Raw genomic sequence first — 23,409 nt, 5'->3', positions numbered from 1 at the left:
TTCTTGCCTTGTGAAAATAAAAGTATTTTGCCTCCTACATTAAATTGGTTTTTTAAGGAAAATATTTAATTACTTATTGGAAATGTGGAGTGATGAGGTGAGGGGAGTGGCAGAGATAGAGAAATCCTGTATTTGTATTCACTGGTTCCCTCCCCAAATGCCTGAAATTGTTGGGGTTGGGGCAGGCCAGATCCAAGAGCCAAGAATTCCTTCTGGATTTCCTACATGGGTGGCAGGGATGCAAGTATTTGAGCCATTTTTCCCTGTTTTTTTTTCCTGGTGTACTTTCAGGGGGCTGGATTGGAAGTGGAGCAGCCGGGACTTGAACCAGTGCCCCACATGAGATGATGGTACCACAGGCAGAGACCTAACTCTTTCACTGCACCAGCCCTGTTTCTTAATTGGGTTGCTGAGTTCAGGGAGAAGCCTACAAACAAATGGGGTCTACGAAGCATTTGTAGTTCTTGGAGTCCTTTTACTTGCACAGGTGAAAGGTTGGAAGGTAGAGTGCCCAGGTATTTAGAAGTTAATCCCATTTTCACACCTTGACCAGCAAGCCTTCCCCACTGCCAAGGCAAAAGCCTGAGCGGGAGTGTCGCACTGCTGGGCTGTGCTGTTGCAGAGAACCTGCTTGTAAAAGGGCAGCATCCTGGTGTTACAGTCCTGTGAGCAGGCCGCCCTGCTGCAGGATGACTGTCTGTGTTTTGGTGGTGAGTGCTCCAACAGCCTCTTAAGTGTTCAGGCCGTTTCCCCCCATCAAGTTGTGGCTTTGGCTCTGACATCTTGGCCAGTGATTTTTGCTGGCGCTGGATTGCCGTTTACTGCCACTTTTGGCCTGACCGGGTCAGATGTCTGAGGCTTTTCTCCCCAAAGCACACAAGGGAACGAAGACGGTCAGCAGACAGCTGGCATTAGCTCTCCATGGTAACAGCCACTCCTGGCAGCTGCTGACTTGGAGGGCTGCACTTTTGCTAGTGACATACCAGCTGCCAGGCACCCTTGGGGCCCTCCACCAAGACAGATCAGGGAGTTGGACGCACAAAAGGACCAAGATCCAGACCAGAGAGTCTCCTCCTAAACTGAGACAGAGACCCTGAAAAAGGGGATTCATGGCGCCTTTCCTGCATCCCTTTAAGGGGTCTCCTTTGGATCCCTTGTTGGGTAGCCAGAAGTCTGATGTACCCTCCTGGAAAGTTGTGCTGCACCGACCACCACAGGGAGGTGGGGCTTTCAGGGGATCCTGTCAAGGGTAAAAGGAAAATGGGCAGAAGACGGGGGGCGGGGGGTACAGGAGCAGGGAGGAGGCCAGGGCTCGGAGGAGCCAATCTGGGGAGATTTTCTGTTTTCTAAAGCGAAGGAGCAGTTCAGGAAATAAGGGTTCCAGTAAGTGGAGGCGTTGCCACTAACAAAGCAGGTCCTGTAGCAAGAAGAGAGGACTTAAACAGTTAGAGCCTGGAGGCAGCGTTGGTTTGTGTGGCTTTTGGTCACAGGATGCTTTCGTAAGAATGTTCTGCAGCTTGGTACAGTCGTGTGTCTAATGTCCTTGTTTTAGCAGTGTCTGTAAACATGCGAGGCCGATGGGGAGTTTGGAGGAACTCTGGGTGCCTCCTAGGATCATGCTTTGTTTTTGCAAAGATTCACATTGCAAGATGAGAGTTCCTGATTTTAGATCTGTACAAATGACCTGCAGCCTGAATGACAATGGGGCAGATGAGTATCAAACTTACCTTTCATTTGCTCTTTTATATCAAAGAATATAGATTGATATAGATGGAAGTAAGATTTTGCTGTTCCAGATTTAGAGCTGCTTGAAGTATTTTAACTGGTTTCTTTCTGTCTCATGATATGGCTTCATTTGAGTGTACAGCAGAAGGCAGAAAGCAAACACCTTACCATACTTTAAATATGAATTTTCCCCCTTTTGTTATTACTACTACTATTATTTTATGATACAGTTCCATTGGCTGTGGGATTTCCCTATCTGCCTCTGCAAATTCTCCTCCTCAAGTTCCCTCCCCCATACGCTGATTTCCCCTATATTATTACAATAGCGTAGTTCTTCATAGACAGTCATAAGTCCATCACTGTGGGCACGGACAATGGAGGAGAGTCCAGCATCCTATTGTCAAGATATGTTTAATAGTTTCGTTGGGAGTCTATCTTTGGAAGTAGAGATACATACTATGTTGTATCCTCACATCTGAATATGATCATCTCCATTACAGTTACTATACATACCCTTAAATGAAAAGCCATAAAACAAAATCCAACAAAAGGAATAAAGTTTAAAAAAAAGTTTACAACACTCTGAGGTTAAATAACATGCTAAATTAATGACTAATGTGTTGGTGAAGAAATGAAAAAGAACCTTCTTGAAGAAAATGATGGTACTGTATGGCCTATGAGTCAGTGAGGAACTTAATATGAGGAAAAAAACTGTTTTGAAGAAATAAATTAAAAACATCAAAATCCATTAGAGTTTCCTCTGATCTTTGTTGGTGAGATGTGTCTCCTGTAGGCAACAAATAGATGGATTTTGTTTTTTAATCTAGTCTACTAATCTGTGGTATTTTATTGATGAGTTTAAGCCATTTACATTTAGGGTTAATATACATAGGTGGTAATTTGGTCCTGTCATTTTAACATTGGGTTTTTCATTGATTAGTCTTCTGTTATTTTACTAGGATGTTCTTCACATTTACCTTTGGTTTTGGTGAGTGCTATTCCTTTTACTCTGTCAAGAGAACATCTTTAAATATCATTTGTAGGACAGGTTTAGAAGAGACATGTTTTTAGAGCTTTTCTTTATGGTGGAAGAATTTTATTTCGTTTTCAAAGATAAAGGAAAGCTTTGCTCAGTATGTTATTCTGGGCCAACAGTTTTTTCCTCTTAGAATCTTGAATGTTTCGCTCAATTTTCTTCTGGCCTGTAGAGTTTTCTGTAAGAGGTCTCTTGTGAATTTAATTGCCATTCCTCTAAATGTCAATTGATTTTCCATTTTTGAAAAAAATCACTGACTCTTCATCATTGAAAAATTTCATTGATTTTAAGGATCCTTTCCTTATTATATTCAGTTGAAGAGAGCTTGATTATCATGTGTTGTGGTGAAGATTGCTTTTGGTTAACCCTATTGGGAGTTCTGTGCCCCTCCTGAATGAATGTTGTTTCCCAATTCTTTATCCGGATTAGAGAAGTTTTCCTTTACTATTTCATTAAATCCATTTTTAAAATATTTATTTTTATTGGAAAGATGTACAGAGAGGAAGATCCTCCATCCACTGATTCACTGCCCAAGTGGCTACAATGGCTGGAGCTGTGCCAGTCCAAAGCCAGGAGCAGGAGTATCTTCCAGGTCCTCCACATGGTTGCAGGGTCCCAATTCTTTGGGCCATCCTTGACTGCTTTCCCAGGCCACAAGCAGGAAGCTGGATGGGAAGTGGGGATTAGAATTGGCCCCATATGGGATCCTGGGGTATGGAAGTCGGGGACTTTAGCCACTAGGTTACCACTCCGGCCCCTATTTCATTAAGTACATTTTAAACCCAGCTTTTCTTTCTGCACCTTCTGGAACTTCCGTAACTCTTATATTTGGCCTTTTTATAGTGTCTCTTAATTCCAGCTCTACTTCCAGCTTTTTGATTGTTTCTTTGTTGTGACTTGAAATATCTTCCAATTCTGAGATTCTTCCTTCTGCCTCCTTCATTCTGTTATTGAGACTTTTCACTGAATTTTTAATTTGCTCAATTGCATCTTTCATTCTAATTTGGCTTGATTTTGTTTCAGTGTTGCTATTTTTTATGTGACATACTCCTTAAATTCCTTGAACTCCTGTGTTTCTCATTGTTGATAAGAAGCTTTAAACTGAGTTTTCTGAATTCTTTATCCCCCATTTTCTGAGTATATTCCTCAGTTAACTCTGAAGTTAGCAAAGGCTTTTGTTCCTTTGCAGGGGAGCCTTCAGTAATATTCGCTATGCCCATGTCTCTTCTTTTGCTCTTGGTCATTGTACTTCTAATTATCAGATTCTTCTCCTTGCGGCAAGTTTTAAGTTCTGTCACCCACGGGTCTACAATTTGATTTTACTTATTGCTTTTGGTACCCAGTTCTTTGGTTGCAGTCACTTGTGTTACTTCCTCCAGTGAATTTCTGATCTGGGCTGTTATGTTAGGCTTCCACCACAGTCTCCATAGCCCCAGCTCCTGGTTCACCAGTCTCTACCTCCTTTGATACCATGGTGAGGTTGCAGTGTTGTCTGTACTACCTTTCTCACATTTGTAGTTTGAGCAGTTCCTGTTCCTGTGATTAGGGAGACACTAGGTGTCCTATATAGCTAGGTTGGTGGTGCTGATCTTGCTGGAATCCATTGGCTGATAGATCTGGGGGCCACGTGGACCTATTTTGACCCATATAATGCCAGAGTCAGTATTATTTTTGATGTGGGATCGGTGCAATGCACTGAACTCAGTGTGTTCATGCACAGCTCACTGTTTTCCCCGCAGTCTTAAAGTTTTTCCACACTGTACAGAATGGTGCCTGATGTGCCACTCGTGGAGTTGTAGATATGCTGGCTGTTAGGCCTGGGGGCTACCTGGACCTATTTTGAGTGGAACCTGTAGGATGCCATGTTGGTGTAATTCCCGGAGCTAGAAATACATTTGTTCCCAGCTTAGTGCATGCACAGTCCTGTCCCAAAGCCTTTGTCTCCCTACACAAGATGGTGCCCAATTCTGCTCTAGGGGATGATCAGGGCTGTGAAATTCACTCTGTTCCCACACCACCTATTTGGGATCTGTTGCTCTGTCTCTGCTCCTGGTCAAATCAAATAGACCAGCAGGACAGGCAGTTCTTTGAGTTCACCTCCTAAGTTAACCTTCCTACCTGGCTGCTGGAGTTCAGGTCGCTGCTTGCTGAATGCTGCTAGGGTATCTGGTCACTGCAACACCACACTGTTGTGTCCACTGCTTTCCCATGTCCGTAGTCTCCAGGTGCTACTCTGCCGTCAGCCTTTCCTCTCCTGTTTCCTGGAATGTGCCCTCTCTGCTTCACCCTGGCTAATGTTCTCCGTCTGTTTAATCATGTCCTTACCTTAATCCATCATCTTGATACTCTCCCCTTGTGTGTTTCTTAATTTGCATTTCCATAGCTACCAATGAGACAGTTGTTTAAGATGAGAGCTCTCCAAGAGCAAGCCACACCAGTGTTGGTTGGCCCGTGCATTTACTCCTAGTCTGAACGTGGAAAGGGAGAAAGGTGAAGTCCAGCTAAGGAGGTACTACAGGCAGAGAAGTGTGGAAGCTGTCTTTGAGGAAAATTCATCCCTATCTGTGCTTTTTTGTCAAGTTGTGTCACATTCTGTATGCAGACTCTAAAATGCTAGGGCCAGGACTGTAAGGAAGATATAGCTTTCCCTCTGAAGGTTTGATAGTTGGGCCTACTGAGATTCTGACATTGGGCCAATTAATGGAAGAAAGAATATGTGAACTTTGTAAGTAAATAGGAGTCAGATAGAATAGGAAGCTTGAGGGATAGATGACTAAAACTACTCTGTTGGGGGAGGGGGAGGTAGGTGATTTTAGGGGGTGTTACAGGCTGTTTCAGAGGACAGAAGGGAGAAAAATAGGTTTGAAGAAAGAGTAATCTGGCACAGAGTTTGGGCCCCGAGTGCGGAGTGAATGGTAGGCTTCCTCTCTGTGATTGGCTTTTCCTCGCAGTGGACGCAGTATGCAGGAGAGGGGTTCGTAACAGCTGGGCATCCTGTGAAGCAGATAAGGGAGCTTCCTGTGTCTGCTGCTCCCCAGGTGCACTCAGTCCCAACAAGCTTGTGAGTCATGACCCTGCAGTTGATCGGAACCTCAGAAGACTTGCAGCATATTCATGACCAGAATTGCACTTTAGAAATCCATTTTAGAATTGTTTGGCGGTGTGGGGAACAGCTCAGAAGGGCATGAGGCCAGAGGCTTGGGACTGGTTATCGGTAAGAATAAGCACGGGCAGGGGTGCATTCCAGTGGCATCCAACAGTATGATTAGTGGGACTTGGTGATGAATAGGATGAGGAGAAGGTAGTTAAGAATTCCAGTGCATGCTGCGTCAGTAGACAGGTTAGCTGTTTGTCTGAGATGATTGAGGTTAGTGTATTAAGAGAGGAACTAGGGGTTTTCGTTTTGTTTTTCTTTGTATCTATATACCTACTATTTTTACAAGGAACATGCATTATTACTCTTTGGGAGAGGGGATGTTCAGGAAGATCGGTACCTATTTGGCAGTGACTAGATATAGTTTCAGAATTTTCAAATGTTCTTGGTGATCTGTGTAGGTCAAAGACCACTTAAACACAGAAAAATTGATTCCTGTAATTTCACTTTTTAAAATGATTAGGCTTTATTTTTAAAAAAGATTTAATTGTTTTATTGGAAATTCAGATTTGCAGAGAGGAGAGAGAGAGAAAGGTCTTCTGTCCACGATTCACTTGCCAAGTGGCCACAGCAGCTGGAGCTGTGTTAATCCAGAGCCAGGAGCTTCTGGGTCTGCCACATGGGTACAGAGTCCCAAGGCTTTGGGCTGTCGTTGATTGCTTTCCCAGGCCACAAGCAGGGAGCTGGAAGGGAATAGGAGCAGCCAGGGTACGAACCGGCACTCATACAGAATCCCAGCACATGCCAGGCAAGGAGTTTAGCCACTAGGTTACTGTGCCAGGCCCTACTTTATTTCTTTAAAGAGTAAATTGAAATTTATAGAAAAATGATCAGGAAGTACAAACAAAAGTCCCTGCATGGTCACCTACTTTCTCACATAGTTTCCCATATTTAAAATTTTTACTTTATTTGCTGTTTTTGAAAAACAAACAAAAAGATGTGTTTGTTTGAAAGGCAGAGTTAGAGTCCAGGAGGGGAGAGAAAGAGAGTAGAGGCAGACTGAGATCAAGAGCTTCCATCTGCTGGTTCACTCCACCCGGAAGACCAGAGCCAGGAACTCCAGCCTGATCTCCTACTTGCATAGCGGGGGACTCAGATCCTTGGGTAATTTTCTGCTGCTTTCCCAGACACATTAGCAGGGAGCTGATCAGAAGCAGAGCAGGTGGAATTTTTTTTTTTAATTAAAGATTTATTTTTATTTTTATTGGAAAGGTGGATATACAGAAAGGAGAAACAGAGAGGAAGATCTTCCGTCCAATGATTCACTCCCCAGGCGGGCACAACAGCTGGAGCTGAGCCAATCCGAAGCCAGGAGCCTCTTCTGGGTCTCCCACACGGGTGCAGGGTCCCAAAGCTTTGGGCCGTCCTTAAATTGACTGCTTTCCCAGGCCACAGGCAGGGAGCTGGATGGGAAGTGGAGCTGCCGGGATTAGAACCGGCGCCCATATGGGATCCCAGGTGTGCAAGGCGAGGACCTTAACCACTGCGCCATCATGCTGGGCCCGAGCAGGTGGGATTTAACCCAGCATTCATATGGGGCTGCCGGTGGCTTAATCCACTTTTCCACAGTGCTGTCGAAGGTGTGTCATTTTCATCTGTTTGAAAGGCAGAGCAGCACACATACACTCATTTAGAGGAAGCTTGAAGGAAAGGGGAAGGGAGGGAGAGAGAAAAACATGGATTTTCTATCTGCTGATTCACTGCTTCGATGCCCTCAATGTCCAAGACTGTCCAGGTCTCCCACATGGATAGCAAGGGCCCAAGCACTTAGGCCGTCCTCCACTGCCTTCCAGGCTGGATCAACAGGAAGCTGGACTGGAAACACAGGTGCTGGGCCTGAAGCTGGCCTTCAGAGCAGGATATGCGTGTCCCAGCTGCATCTCCATGCCACAACACCCATCGCATCTCTGCTGTGATTTACTTCTTGTAGGAGTATGATGCGTTTGCTACAATTATGCAGTATATTTTCAAAATGACTTTGTTATTGAGGCAGACAGAAAAAGCTATTACGTCCACTCCCCAAATGTCCACAACAATTGGGATTGGACTTGGCTGAAGCCAGGGTCTGGCCGCTCAGTCCAAGTCCCTCACACAGATGGCCGGCACCCAGCTGCTTGAGCCATTACCACTGCTTCCCAGGGTCTATGGGGAAAGGTTGGGGTCCTGAGCTGAAGGCAGGGGTCCAACTAAGGTAAGGGCCCAAGCACCCAGTATGAGGTATGGACGCCTCAGCTGGCATCTTAGCTGCTAGGCCAGACACCTGCCCCGAGGACCCAATGTTAATGCTTTTTTTTTTGTCATTAACTCAAGTCTGTGATTTACATTGGGATTCTACCTTCTGTATTGTGCATTCTGTGGACTTTGAAAAGTATCTAACACCTGTGTCCATTGTCCATTGTTGTACCAAGAGCCTCCACTGCCCTAAAAATCATCTGTGCTTCACCTGTTCATTCTCCCCTTTAAGTCCCTGGCATCCCCTCATCCCGACACTGCCGCCAAGGTTTGCCTTTTCCAGAAAGCCATGTTGTTGGAATCGCACAACGCACGGTCTTTTCAGGCTGACTTCTTTCCGCAGGGCTGTGCACTTCAAGTGCCTGCACACTTTTCATGGTTTCATAGCTTGTTTCTTTAATTTTTTAAATTCTACTGAATTCCCATTTCTTTTTAAAGATTTATTTTTTATTATTTTTTCATTGGAAAGGCGGATATACAGAGAGGAGGAGAGACAGAGAGGAAGATCCTCCGTCCGATGATTCACTCCCCAAGTGAGCGCAACGGGCCGATACTATGCCGATCCGAAGCCAGGAGCCTCTTCCGGGTCTCCCACGCGGGCGCAGGTTCCCAAAGCCTTGGGCTGTCCTGGACTGCCTTCCCGGGCCACAGGCAGGGAGCTGGAAGGGAAGCGGGGCTGCCGGGATTAGAACCGGCGCCCATATGGGATCCCGGGCGTGCAAGGCGAGGACCTTTAACCACTTGCGCCACCGCGCCGGGCCCCCCATTTCTTTTTGTCACTGGATAATATTTCATTGTTTGGATCTACCAATTAGTGTATCCATCCACTGACTGAGACATATGAGTGCTCCCAAGTTTTTTCAGCTATGAGTAAAGCTTCTATAAACATTGATGCACAGGTTTTGGGGTTTTCATAAGGCTTTCATAACTCCTTTAGGTAAATATCAAGGAGCAAGATTGCTGATTATATGAGAAAAGTATTTTTAAATTTGTAGTTTTGCTTTCTCACCAGCAGTGAATGGGTGTTCTTACTGCCTCAAAGCCTTGCTAATGTTTTTTGGTCAGTTTTCTGATTTTGGCTGTTCTGATAAATGAATAGAATGTGCTCACTCTTATCTGTGTATCTCCTTTGGTGAAGTGTTTTTTAAAGCTCATTAACATGTTTTAAAGTTGAATTATTTTTTTAAAAATTTACTTTTATTGCAAAGTCAGGCAGGAATAAACAGAGAGGAAGATCTGTCCGATGATTCACTCGCCAAGTGACCACAACAGCTGGACCTGATCTGAATTCAGGAGCTTCTTCTGGGTCTCCCATGTGGGTGCAGGTTCCCAAGGCTTGGGGCCATCCTCAACTGTTTTCCTAGGCCACAAGCAGGGAGCTGGATGGGAAGTGGGGCTGCCGGGATTAGAACCAGTGCCCGTATGGGATCCCAGCACATTCAAGGTGAGGACTTTAGCTGCTAGGTCACCATGCCAGGCCCAAAGCTGAATTAATTTTATTGTTTAATATTGGGAGATTTCCCCCATGTATTTGAATGCTCTTGGAAACTAGAATTGAAAAAATAAATTTATTTTGGTGAAAAAGATCTTGAAGTCCATACCAAAGAGCTGGTATTGTGGAGCAGCAAGTTAAGCTGTTCCTTGTGGAGTCGGCTGGTTCAAGTCCTGTGTTCCATGCTTCACACCGGCTTCCTGCTAATGTGCCTTCTGGGAGGCAGCACTGATGCCCCAGTATTGGAGTTCTTGTCAGTCATGTAGAAGACCAGAATGGAGGTCTGGCTGCAGCTCGGCCACGCTTCAGCTTCCTGTGGCCAACTAGGGAAGGAACCAATAGATGGAGAAGATCTCTCTCCCTCACTGTGTGTCATTCTGCCTTTTAAAAGAAATCTCTGCTGGGTATTTTTGTAATACACATTTCCCACAGTCTTTTGGATGATCTTGTCTATTTATCAGAAGTGTGTTTTTCACTGTTTCATAGTCTGCGCCTTGTCTTATTTTTTCAGTAGTATCTTTTCAACAAAGCAGAAGTTTTTAAGTCCAGTTTACCTGTTTTTTTTCCTTTCATGGAGCATGTTTAATAGTGTATCTAAAAAGTTATTACCTAATTTAGGTATTTAGGTTTTTCTCCTGTGCTATCTTCTTGGAGTTTCATAGTTGGATGTTTTACTTTTAGATCTATGATCCATTTAAAATATTTATTTGACCAAGAAATAGCTCCCAATCTGCTGTCTCACTCCCTGAAAGTCTGCTAGCCCCCAGCTGGGCTAAGGCTGGGAGCCAGGGACTCCACTGGGTGGCAGGCAGCTCGTCTCTGAGCCCTCACCACTGCCTGCATGGTGAGTACCAGCAAGAGGCTGCGGTCAGGAATTGGGTTTGGGTCTAGAACTCGAGTCTTCTGAAAGGTGATGTGGGCTTCTAACTGATATTGCTAGCCAAATGTCTGTCCACCCAGGATCTGTTCTGAGTTAAATTTTGTGAAGTATATAAGATCTGTGTTTAGGTTCACTTTTTTTTTTTTGCATGTGAATACACAGTGCTCCAACGCATTTGTTGAAAAATACTTTAAAAAAAACTTTATATATATATGTATTTGAGAGGCAGAGTGAGGGACAGAGATGTAAGGAGGCCTCCCAGCTACTGGTTCCCTCTCCAGATGTTTGCAGTGGTCAGAGCCGAGCCAGGTAGCTAAACCTCAATCCAGGACCCAGAGCCATCACCTGCTGCCTGCCAGAGTGCACAGTTGCAGGGAGCTGGGCCTTGGGGAGGAGCCAGGCCTTGAACACAGGAGCTTTGAGGTGAGAGGAGGGTGTCCCAAGAAGCACTTCAGTGGCAGTGGCCAGTGTTGGCTGCCTCGCAGCTCTCCTGACTCAGTCGAATTGCCTTTGCTCCTTGTGTCTTAAAGCAAACACAGTAAAACAGGGACCCATGTTGAAGCATAAAGGATCAGGCTGCTGTCAGAGATGCTCACATCCCGTATCAGGATTCCAGCCTGAGCCCCAGCCACTCTGCTCCTGAGCTAACTCCCTGAAGTGCCCCGGGAAAGCAGCAGGGAGTAGTCTAGCCTCTGAGCCTGTCACCAAGAGGGAGGCTGAAGGCAGAAGCCTGGAACCACGCCCTGTTCTCCCAGCCCTGGTCCTTGTGCTGCTCTGGGGAGTGACCCAGCAAATGGAAGGAAGATACTTCTCTGTCTCTTCCCTCCTCCTCTGTCACTCTGCCTTTTGCATAAATTAAAAGCCAAAGCTGGTCTTTCTGGTGCCTGTGACTGGGTTAGAAGGCAGTGCCACTGAAAATGGGGATGCAAGAGAAATAGGTTAGGATGGAGTTGCTAGTGAATTCAGCATTAGACCAGCTGATTGAAAAATACCTACTAGATTTTAGGAATATTTTCTTATACACCCCCCCCCTACACACACACAAACACATATAAAGGAAAGTGGGGCATACACCTCAGCTAGAGGCACAGAAGTGCTGAGACACAGCCTCATCATCTTCCACTTGGTTTTTCCTGCTGCACAGAAGTGATCGCTCTAGAAAGGCAAGGCTCCCTTCCGAGGGTTTTTTTCCCCCCCAAAGTGCTTGAAAGTGAAGTCTAATCCCAGCTAACTGAAGTCTTCTGCAGTTCAAACATTATTTCTCATTTTCTGCTCTAACATAATGGTTTCTTACCACATAGAATGCTCTTTGGGGCTTGGGAGATTAACACCCTATTGCCGGTGTTTAGGTGGAGAGAATAATTGGCTCATTTCACCCTTTTACAGTTTGGAAGGCAAGGTCAAGGAGACCATGCATAATGCCTTCTGGGACCATCTGAAGGAACAGCTGTCAGCCTCTCCTCCTGATTTTAGTTGTGCTGTTGAACTTCTAAAAGAAATCAAAGAGGTGAGTAACCTACCTTCCATTTGTAGGAGTGGAATTCCTAGACACCCTCGGCTCATTGAAGTGTCTGCAGTTAACAAATCCTAACAGAGCTCAGTCAGAATCTACCCAATAGACAGAAATCAGAGTAATGTGGATGAAGAAAGAAATGTGAAGGGCGTAGCTGCATTTCCATAAAGTAGAAAAGAAGGGTGAATTCAAAGTTGACAGGCAAGAAGTTAATAAATGGCATGGCCTACCCCTTGGACTGTCAGCTGCCATAGGTGTCATATGTATTGTAAATATATTTGAATTTATAAAAACTCTGCTTCTATCAAAAATATAGATATCTATCTATCTTAGATATTCTCACCCTTCCCCAGAATGAGGAGATACACGGTCAGATGCTGCTGGCTGCTCAGAATTGAGTCATAAATCAGCAATATTTTGTTACCTAGTGGCACTAAATCATAAAATTAACTTCTAAAATCTGTTTACAAGATAATTGGAAGAAAGGGGAAAGCACAGAATGGTTAGCATATACAGATAATGTAATCTGTAACAGACAGAAGGTTTTAGTCCTTGCTTCTGTTTTGGTCACAAAGCCATAGTTGATATCTCTGAGCTTCTCTGTTCATTCCACTTTTCTGTTTGTAGCTGAGCCTCCGCTGGCCATGGTGGAGTGGCCCAAAAATTCTTTTGTTTTCCTTAACCTTCATCATTGGGGTTTGGAGTACCTGGTAGCACATGGAAAGTCTCATGAGCTCAGGGCACGCAGTCCTGCAGGCCCCATTATGTAGCAACAATCCAATCCTTCCTTGGTATTTAGGATCTATTGCTCCAGTCAGGAGAGTAATTCATTCTTTAAAAATTAAAGATTCATCTATTCATTTGAAGTAATATTCTTTCATTTGAAAGAGTAAGAGAAAAATCTTCACCTGCTGCTTTACTCCTAAAGTGGCCACGACAGCCAGGGCTGAGCCAGGCCGAAGCTAGGACTTTTCCCCCCGGATCTCCCACATGGATGGTTGGGGCCCAAGCACTAAGAGCTCATACTCTGTTGCTTTTCCTAGGTCATTATCAGGGAGCTGAATTGAATGTGGAGCAGCCAGAGTACTATTTACACCTATATGGAACACAAGTGGTAGTTTTACGCATTTTAAAACACAATGCTGTCCTCCCCACCTCCCTGATTTTTAGTTTTATATCCATTCTATTTGTCAGGTGGAGACAGATATTCCATCTGTTGGCTCACTCCCTAAGCACCTGCAGCATCTGGGGCTGGGTTGGGCAGAAGCCATGGTCTTAGAACTCAATCTGGATCCCTACTTGGGTGGCAGGGATCCAACTACTCAAGTTGTCACCTAATGCCAGGATACATATTAGCAGGAAGCTGGGTTGGAAGCATATGTGGCTTTTCAGCTGGCATTTTAAAAATAGATTGATTTTTTTTTTTTACTTGAAAAGTCAGAATTGGAGCTTCCATCCATTGGTTCACTCCCCAGATAGGCTCTACAACCAGAGCTGGGCTGGTCCAAAGCTGGAAGCCAGGAGCTTCTAGGTATCCGAGTTGGGCACAGTAGCCCAAGGACTTTGCTTGTCTTCCACTGCTTTCCCAGACCACAAGCAGGGAGCTGGATGGGAAGTTGAGCAGCTGGGATAATGAACCATTATCCATATGGGATGCTGGTGCCACAGAGAATTAGTTTGCTATGCCATTATGCCAGCCCCCTCAGCTGGCATCTTAACTGTTTGCACCAAATACTTGTCCCAGCAACTTTTTTTCCCACCTTGTTTTCAGTGGTTTTAGGAGCCTAAAACAGAACTAGCATTGTAGTACAGCAAGTCAAGTTTCTGCCTGTAGGGTTGGCATCCCATGTGTGCTGGTTTGATCCCTGGCTACTCCACTTCCAATTTGGCTCTTTGCTAACGCACCCGGGAAAGCAGCAGACGCTACCTCATGAACATCTTTCAACTAGAAGTTGCTGTCTGTCCTCACTCTCATTCTCTGTCCTTGTCTTTGTGTGTATGTGTATGTGCCCTTTCAACTAAAAATAAGATGTAAAAAGGAGCTCCTAATGGCCAGGTGGCAGTTGCATCTTCTAAGTCATTAGAACCTGTGTCAGTGTCTTCCCCAGAATCGGCAGGGCTGACCGTTGACAGGATGGGAAATGAAAGGTCTTCAGATGGGTTGTTAGATGCATTGGTGGGAGCAATCAGTTCTGCCTCTGCCTCTTGATTTCTGAACCCACATGGTCTGACTGGGGGCTTAGTGCATTGAACAGTGTGATTCAAAGCAGGCATTAAGACAGAATCCAGTCCTTTCTGGTGTTCTTATTCAGCTAATGGTGTATTGAGTCTTCGGTAAGCCTTTCTGCCTTACTACCAGTTGATACTCGGTAAGGAGTATTTGCCTAGACGCGTTCATTCCCTGGGTGTGACTCACTGCTGTACTTGGTTGTGACGTGAGTTCCTTCATCAGCGGTGATGCTGGGGGCGTGCCGGGTCCCAGGACAAAGGATTCTGAGTATACAGATGGTCATGCAGACAGAAGACTCATTTGTGTTGAGAAAATGTGTTTTGGGGAGAGTGGAGCTCTGCCCTTCCCACGATAGAAGTGTCCAGAAAACCCTCCAGGCAGTAGCCTATGGCCACTGCTTCTGGGAAGTAGCCATTTGAGGGCTTAGCTTTGTGAGGGTTTGTTTTGGTTTTTTGTTTGGTTTTGAGGATTTTTTTTTAATAAAATTTATTTTGACATTCTTTACATACTTAGTTAGAGTAAGAAGGTTCAAGGGCTACAGGAAAGTGGATAATACTAGTGTGTTTTCCATATTGTTACCTTCATGTTTAAAAGGGGGGTATTAAGGGAGAAGGCCCACCCAATTTCCCACCCTCCCCAAGTCCCAGGTGTAGGGCATGCTCTGAGGTTCTTGCTCAAGTGGTTTTGATATTGCAACAGTTATGAATCGCTGTCAATCTTGCCACTCCAAGCACTATGAGGTCTTTGAAAAATCCACTGATTGACATAATCCATCATAGCTGAGATGGTTGGTTGACCCGTTCTGTCTTCTCTCTTTTCTTCTTTAGGGTTCTGAGTCCAGCATTTAGATTAGGAAGATCTCCAAAGAATCTTCTTGTATGTGCTAACAAGTACAGGGCCTGGCACCGTCCATCGCTCCAATCAGCTGGTGGTTTCAATTGCTGGGTTGGTTCTGTTTTCACTCCCGACTTCCACTGGAACCAATGGGTGTTGTGGTCCAGCCTGGTTCTGCCCCGCACATACTTGGCCCTCACATAAACCAGTGGGAGCTGCAGCCTAGTTGGAGCGACCCACAATAACCCCCACCAGGACCGCCCCTACCCTGGTTTGCCAGTAAGTGTAGCAGTAATCCAGTCTGTCCCACACCCCATTCCACCCCAGCCGCTGTTTAGTTTTATGTCCTCCCGTGGAAGTGGTAACCCAAGAGGGATGAGCCCACTATTACCCTCCCAGGCCTCTCCCACTCCCAGATTCCAGTTGATGCTGCCCAAACAAACCTTGCCCACTTTAATTCTGTTTGCACCAGTAGGAATAATCCGCCGAGCCCGGCTTTTCCCTGATCTAGTCCACATGAGGCGCACAGGTGTGGTAGCTCTGCCTAGTCTGGTCTGCCCCCATCCCAGCCCATGCTCTCCTGCGGAAGTAGCTATCCTGCAAAGGAACCCTCCCTTATTCCCCTGCTGGCTCTGCCTACTTCCTTTCTTGTTCTCAGGCTGGTTGGACGCTGCACTCCCCTCCGGTACAGGCAACCTCACCTCGGCATTCCATATTGTGCACTAGTCTTTGTTGCGACCGAACCTGGGTCGACCCACACTGGTGCCTGGATTTGCCAGTGGATGACGTGGACAGATTCAGCCTGGTCTTGCCCCCACGTCTGCCAGGTGTATACCAGTGGGTAGCTTTCCATGGCCTTTTCTGGGCTGTTTCCTATCATGTTTCTTGCGCTGACCTGCCGGGTCTGTGTCCTGCCAGAGGAGTTGCCCAGGCTCCTCCATCAGAACCTCCCAATGCCAGGTTACACGCTTACCAGTGGGTCCATGAGCCAGCCCTACTCAGTCCACCTCCTGTCATAGCAGGCACTGTGGCTTTTCCTGACTGGCCTTCCACCCAATCTGGTTCTTGCTGTTGGATGTTCCAGCCCAGCCATGGTTTGTCCATACCTACGTATGGCTCACACATGGCTCAGTAGGGGTTTGAGACCTTGCCTAGTCTATCACACATCTGCCCTGGTCCTCCAGAACACCAGGGGGAGTCGGGGTCCAGCCCGGTTCGGTGCATCCAATCCCAGTCCACACTTGTGCCAAGGGAGACTACAACTGTATCCAGATCAGAACGCAGCCCCCCTTCCAGGCCACGCGCCTCTTTGTGGGAACCTCAGCCCAGCTAGGGTTGTCCCCTTTGCTCCCCAACCGGGTCTGTTCCCAGCCATAGATCACTCGCATGCCAGTGGTTGCTCTGACTCAGCTTGGCACAGCTCCTCACCTGTCCCGACCTCTGCCTTAGACACTGTGGCTTCGTGTTCCTGGCTCCCGCAGACCAGTAGGTACAAAAGCCTAGCTTGGCATGACCTTTGCTCCCTCCTGGTTTCTAGTTTTACTTGTGGGCTAAGGTTTGCTCATTCATACCAGATCTACTCTGTTCCCTACCAGTTGACACATTAGCCAGCCATTGGAGCTACTTTTGCAGGACAAGCCCCAAGCCCAGGCTTCTGCATGGACTGGTATTTGGTGCCCAGCATTATTAGTGATTACAAATTATACAAAGGAAGAGTTACTGCCTGTTTCAGGTCCGAGAATCACAATGGGTTCAACCTGGAGCTAATTAAGCAGCGACTCAAAGAATCAAATCCCCAGAGCTCCCCAGCCGGGCGGCCAACAGGCGGAACCTGCCACCAATGGCGCACTGGCCGCCCAGACACGGCTCACCATGTGCCCATGGCGGCCGTCCGGGATCCAGGCATGAGACGCCCTGTCCTGAGACCCACCAGCTGCCGGGAGGCTGCTGGAGGTTTAAATTCCCAGGCCCAAGGTCACGCCCCTCCCAAATCCCCTTCACCGCCCAATGAGGGCGGCAGGTGGGTGCCGGACCTGCCCAGTCCCAGAGGCCTCCCCCCTTGGTCTACTCACCCCAAAGGAAGCAGCCTCTGGAACCCAGCAGGCCCGGACACGGCTCACCATGTGCCCGTGGTGGCCGTCCGGGATCCAGGCATGAGACACCCTGTCCTGAGACCCACCAGGTTTTGAGGATTTTTAAAATTTTTTTACTATGGTAAAACATACATAACAGGAATTTTTTTTTTTACTTCTATTTTTTTTTAAAGAGGTATTTGTTTTTATTGGGAAGTCAGATTTACAGAGTGAAGGAGAGACAAAGATCTTCCATCTGCTGGTTCACTTCCTAAGTAGCCACAGTGGTCAGTGCTGAGCCAGTCTGAAGCCAGGAGCCAGGAGCTTGTTCGGGTCCCAAGGCTTTGGGGCGTCCTCCACTGCTTTCCCAGGCCACAAGCAGGGAGCTGGATGGGAAGTGGACCAGCCAGAACATGAACTGGCACCCATATGGGATTCTGGGTGTGCAAGGCAAGAACTTTAGCCACTAGGCTACTGTGCCGTGCCCACAATTTTTTAAGTATACAATTCAGTGTTATTAAGTATTTTTATTGATTTAAAAAATTTTTACTTTTTAATTTTGAATTTTATGGTACATTTCTATGTAGTCTGGAATTCCCCTCTCCCCAGTTCCCACCCGTTGACTGATTTTCCCCATATTGTCACAACAGTACATTCCTTCATAAGGAATTGCAATTCTATCAGTATGCTATGTAATGTATGCCCCGACATTGCTGGTACAGATGATGTCAGAGAGTCCACCATCCCATTGTCTAGATATGTTCAACACTTTCATTGGGAATCCATCCTTTGTTTGGAAGTAGAGATACGTGTTACAGTGTGTCTTCACATCTGGATATGGTAGTCTCTTTTACTTCACTATACATTCCAATTTGCCTGATGGTTTCCTTATATTGCAACATATGGTATTTCTCTTTCTCGGATTGACTTATTTCACTGAGCATAATGGTCTCTAGTTGGGACCCTCTAGTTGCAAATGATGTAACTTATTGTTTTTAATGGCTGAATAATATTCCATGGAGTAGATGTGCCACAGTAGAGCTGCCACTCTTTGGATGGGCATCTGGATTGTTTCCATATCTTTGCTATTATAGAGTGTGCTGCTATAAATATAGGATTACAGATCCCCTTCTCATGTTTAGTTTTAATTTCTTTTGGATTTATTCCTAGGAGCAGGATAGCTGGGTCATATGGCAGGATTATTTGCAATTCTCTAAATACTCTCCATACTGATTTCCACAGTGGTTGTACTAGCCTGCACTCCCACCAGCAGTGAAGGAAGGTGCCTTTCTCCCCACATCCATGGCAGCAGGTGTTGTTAGTTGAGTTTTGAATCTGTTCTTTCGAAAAATGTTTGTCCATTTCCTTTGCCCATTTTATAACTCTTTTATAAAAAGGGTTGTTTTTTTTTGTTTGTTTGTTTTTATTGTCCCTGGGTTTCTGAAGCTCTTTGTAAATCTTGATATTACTCCCCTATCACTGGTGTAGTTTGCAAAAATTTTCTCCTGTTCTGTTGGTTGTTTCTTTACAAAAGAACAGATTCAAATGTCTAACAGATATATGAAAAGATGCTCAAGCTCCCTAGCCATCAGGCATATATAAATGAAAACCACATTAAGGTATCACCTAATTCCAGCAACGTTGGCCCACATTCAGAACTCAACTAAATGGTTCAAGGACCCAAATCTATATTCAGGAACCATCCAACTATTAAAGGAAAACATAGGAAGCACCTCCAAGAGCTAGGAATGGGGAAAGTCTTCTTAGAAAAGACACCAAAAGCACAGGCAGTCAAAGATAAACAAAAGGGATTGTGTCATTTCCTTTGCAGTACAGAAGTGTTTTAGCTTGATGTAATCCCTTTTGTTTATCTTTAGAGCTGATTTTTGTATAATGTGATAGGTATGGGTCCTGCTTCTTTATTCTGGAAGCTGCTATCCAGTTGTCCCAACAGCATTTGAGTACACCAGGCTTTTCCCCTGGATTGTTTTCAGTTTTCTTGTCTATACATGTGTGTAGGCTCCCTTCTGGTGTTTCTATTTTGTTCCATTGATGATCTCTGTTTCTTTACCATTACCAGACTGTTTTGATGACCACTGCTCTGTAGTATGTCTTGAGGCCTAGAATTGTGATTCCTTTAGCTTGATTTTGATTCTTCACTATAGCTTTGGCTATTCATAGTCTCTTGTGTTTCTAGATGGACTTTTGTATCTTCTTTTCTATTTCTAAGTAGAATGTTATTGGGATTTTGTTTGGAATTGTATTGAATCTGTGTATTACTTTTGGTAATATGGACGTTTTGGTGATGTTGATCCTACCAATCCAGGAACATGGTAATTTTCTCCTTTTTTTAAGGTGGTCTTGTATTTTCTTTTTTAATGTTTTATAGTTTTCATCATAGAGGTCTTTCACATGTTTAGTTAGCTTAATTCGTAGATATGTAAGATTCCTCTCCGCTATTTTAAAAGGGACTTTACTTATAATTACTTTCTCAGCCATGGAATTATTTGTGTGCCAAAATCTCTTATGAGTTCCAGTAGTGTCTTGACTGAGTTTTTTGGTTCTCTTTTGCAGAGTCGTGCCATCTGCAAATAGAGATAATTTCATTTCCTCTCTTCCAATTTGGATTCCTTTAATTCCTTTTCTTGTGTAATAGCTCTGGCAAGGATTTCCAATATTATATTGAAGAATAGTGGTGACAGTGGACGTCCCTGTCTAGTTCCAGATTTTAGTGGAAAGGCTTCCAATCTTTCCCCATTTAGAAAGATGCTGGCATTGGGTTTTTCGTAAATTGCTTTGATTATGTTGTAGACTATTCCTTCTATACCTATCTTGCTTAGGGTTTTCAGTATAAAGTGGTATTGGATTTTATCAATGCCTTTTTTGCATCTATTGAGATGGTCATATGGTTTTTATTATTTCATTGATGTGATGTATCACATTTGTTGATTAGTGAATGTTGCAAATTCCTGCATGCCTGGGATGAATCCCACCTAGTCTGGGTGGATGATCTGCCTGATGTGTTGTTGGATCCTGTTGTCTAGTATTTTGTTGAGGATCTTTGCATCTATGTTCCTCAAGGATATTGGTCTGTAGTTCCTTTTCTGATTGTCTGGCGTTGGTATTAAGGTGATATTGGCTTCATAGAAAGAGTTTGGAAGAATTGCCTCTCAGGCCCAGCGGCGTGGCCTAGCAGCTGAAGTCCTCCCCTTGAATGCGCTGGGATCCCATATGGGCGCCAGTTCTAATCCTGGCAGCTCCACTTCCCATCCTGCTCCCTGCTTGTGGCCTGGGAATGTAGTCAAGGACAGCCCAAAACTTTGGGACCCTGCACCCATGTGGGATACCCGGAAGAGGTTCCTGGATCCTGGCTTCGGATTGGCATAGTATTGGCCGTTGTGCTCACTTGGGGAGTGAATCATCGGATGGAAGATCTTCCTCTCGGTCTCTCCTCTCTGTATATCTGACTTTCTAATAAATAAATGAATCTTAAAAAAAAAAAAAGAATTGCCTCTCTTTCTATTGTTTAGAAAAGCTTGTGGAGGACTGGGGTAAGTTCCTTTTGAAATGTTTGGTAGAATTCAGCAGTGAAGCCATCTGGTCCAGTACTTTTCTCAGTTGGGAGAGCTTTAATTTCTGATTCAATCTCATTGCATGTTATAAGTCTGTTTAGATTGTTAATTGCTTCTTGATACAATTTTGTTGGATTGTATGTGTCTAAAACTCTGTCCATCTCTTCTAGGTCTTCTGATTTGTTTGTATATAGTTGCTTGTAATAGTTCCTAGTAATTCTTTGTATGTCTGAAGTATCTGTTGTTACATTTCCTTTCTCATCTCTGATGCTGTTGATGCGTATCTTCTCCCGATGCATATCTTTTCCCTCCTTTTTTTTTGATTAGTTGGGTGAGTGCGGAATCTATTTTGTTGATTTTCTCAGAGAACTAGCTCTTTGATTCATTGATCTTAGTACCATTCCCTTGGTTTCTGTTTGGTTTATTTCCTCCCTTATTTTATTTCTTTTTTCCTAGTAATCTTGGGATTGTTTTGCTGTTTTTTTTTTCTAGTTCCTTCAACTGTAAGGTTAGTTCATTTACTTGATGCTTTTCTATTTTTTTTTATTGTTAATAACATTGTATTGTGTGATAGTTTTATAGGCACTGGGATTCCCCCCACCCTTCCCACAGCCCTCCCCCCATGGTGGATTCCTCCACCTTGCTGCCTATCCATAGTTCAAGTTCAGTTGAGATTCCTTCATTGCAAGCACATACCCAGCATTGAGCCCAGCATCTTATTGTCCAGATAAGTTTAACAGCTTCTTGGGGAGACCTTCTCTGGTCTGAAGGTAAGGCTAACAGAGTAAAATCCCGGTCAGTTAAAAGCCCCAACAAAATATCAGCAACCATATACAATGTTGTAGAATTAAATGACATAGTACTGAGTAAACAACATGTTAAAAATAATGCAAGTTCAATTTTTCAAAACACATGAGTTGAGACAGTATCAATGACAGGTTCAAAAAAAAGAAACTATTACAGGTTAAATTAAGGCAAACGTGGTATCCAACCTTTTGGGATTCGCTCATTTCCTTTAGCATTATAGTTTCCAGTTGGGCCCATTAGCCACAAAGAACTGCATTTTGTTTTTTTTAATAGCTGAGTAGTATTCCATGGAGTAGATGAACCAAAGCTTTCTTATCCAATCTTCTGCTGATGGGCATTTTGGTTGCTTCCATGTTTTTGCAATTACTGATTGTGCTGCTATGAACATAGGGGTGCATGTTGGTTTGTCGTGAAACAGGTGTTTTGGATATATTCCTAGGAGTGCTATTGCTGGATCATATGGTATGCAGATTTTAAGTTAAGTGTTCTCCATACTGATTTCCATAAAGGCTGTACCAACCTGCAGCTCCACCAGCAGTGGAGTAGGGTTCCCTTTTCCCCACATCCTCGCCAACAATTGTCGTTGGTGTTCTTTTTTATGTGGGCCAATCTTACTGGTGTTAGGTGGTACCTCATCAATGTCTTAATTTGGATTTCCCTTATTGCCAGGGAACTGGAGCATTTTTTCATATGTTAGTTTGCCATTTGGGCTTGTTCCTTGTGAAATGTTTGCCCATTTCCCATGCCCATTTCTTGAGTGGCTTGTTTGTTTGGGTGTTTTGGTTGTTTTGGAGTTCTTTGTATATTCTGGAGATTAGCCCTCTATCCCCTACATAGTGCACAAAAATCTTCTCCCATTCTGTGGGTTGCTTTTTCACTTTGCTGATTGTTTCCCTTGCTGTAGAGAAGCTTCTTAGTTTGATGAGGTCCCATTTGTTTATTCTGTTCTTAACTGCTATTGCTTTTGGCGTCCTTCTTAGAAAGTCAGGACCTACTCCTAGGTCTTGCAGGGTATTTCCAACATTTTCTTCCAAGAGTTTGAAGGTTTCTGGATGTAGGTTTAGGTCTTTTATCCATGTAGATTGGATCTTAGTGTATGGTGATAGATGCGGGCCTATCCATTTGTTTCTGCAGGCTATCAGCCAGTTGTCCCAACAACATTTACTGAAGAGGCCTTCCCATTTGCTTGGACTGTCGTTGGTCTTTTTGTCAAAGATCATTTGGCTGTATCTGTGCGGGTTCCCTTTTGGTGTTTCTGTTCTGTTCCATTGATCTTCCTCTCTTTATTTGTGCCAGTACCAGGCTGTTTTGGTAACCTCTGCTCTATAGTATGTCCAGAGGCCCGGAACTGTGATTCCACCTGCTAACTTCTTGTTCTTTAGGATGGCTCTAGTATTCGTGTTTTTTTTTTTGTTTGTTTGTTTCCAGATGAACTTTTGAATCATTGTATCCAGTTCCGTGAAGAATGTTTTGGGCAATTTGATTGGAATTGCGTTGAAAATATATATTGCTTTTGGTAGTATAGACATTTTAATGATATTGATTTTACCTATCCAGGAGCATGGGATGTTGTTCCACCTTTTGAGGTCTTGTTCAGTTTCTTTTTTGAGTAGTTTGTAGTTTTCTTCAAATAGGTCTCCTACACTTTTGGTTAGATTTATTCCCAGATACTTCATACTTTTCTCTGTTATTTTGAATGGTATCTTGCTTTACCTCTTCATTTCCCATTTGTATGCCTTTGATTTCTTTTTCTTGTCTTATGGCCTCTGCAAGTACCTCTAGGACTATGTTGAATAGCAGTGGAGATAGCGGGCATCCTTGTCTTGTTCCAGATCTCAGCGGGAAGGGTTCTAGCTTTTCTC

At 44.5% G+C, this 23,409-nt stretch overlaps 1 protein-coding gene across 3 annotated transcripts in view; it reads left to right on the top strand.

Moving 5' to 3' along the window:
• Positions 1-23,409, top strand: part of TCP11 (t-complex 11) — a 43,427-nt gene that overhangs the window by 3,240 nt on the left and 16,778 nt on the right. The window contains exon 3 of one of the 3 annotated variants that reach the window (XM_040982948.1): positions 11,906-12,026. In XM_040982948.1, the coding sequence (XP_040838882.1) occupies positions 11,906-12,026 (121 nt within the window). Of the gene's footprint in view, positions 1-11,905; positions 12,027-23,409 lie in introns of those variants that run through there. The other 2 variants (XM_040982949.1, XM_040982947.1) reach the window with 2 other exon arrangements.

Source organism: Ochotona curzoniae, unplaced genomic scaffold (genome assembly GCF_017591425.1).
Source record: "Ochotona curzoniae isolate NIBS_2020 unplaced genomic scaffold, NIBS_Ocur_1.0 contig_3819, whole genome shotgun sequence".
Classification (NCBI taxonomy): domain Eukaryota; kingdom Metazoa; phylum Chordata; class Mammalia; order Lagomorpha; family Ochotonidae; genus Ochotona; species Ochotona curzoniae.
Note: the sequence above shows the minus strand (reverse complement) of the source record. Positions and strands in the feature narration are given on the sequence as shown.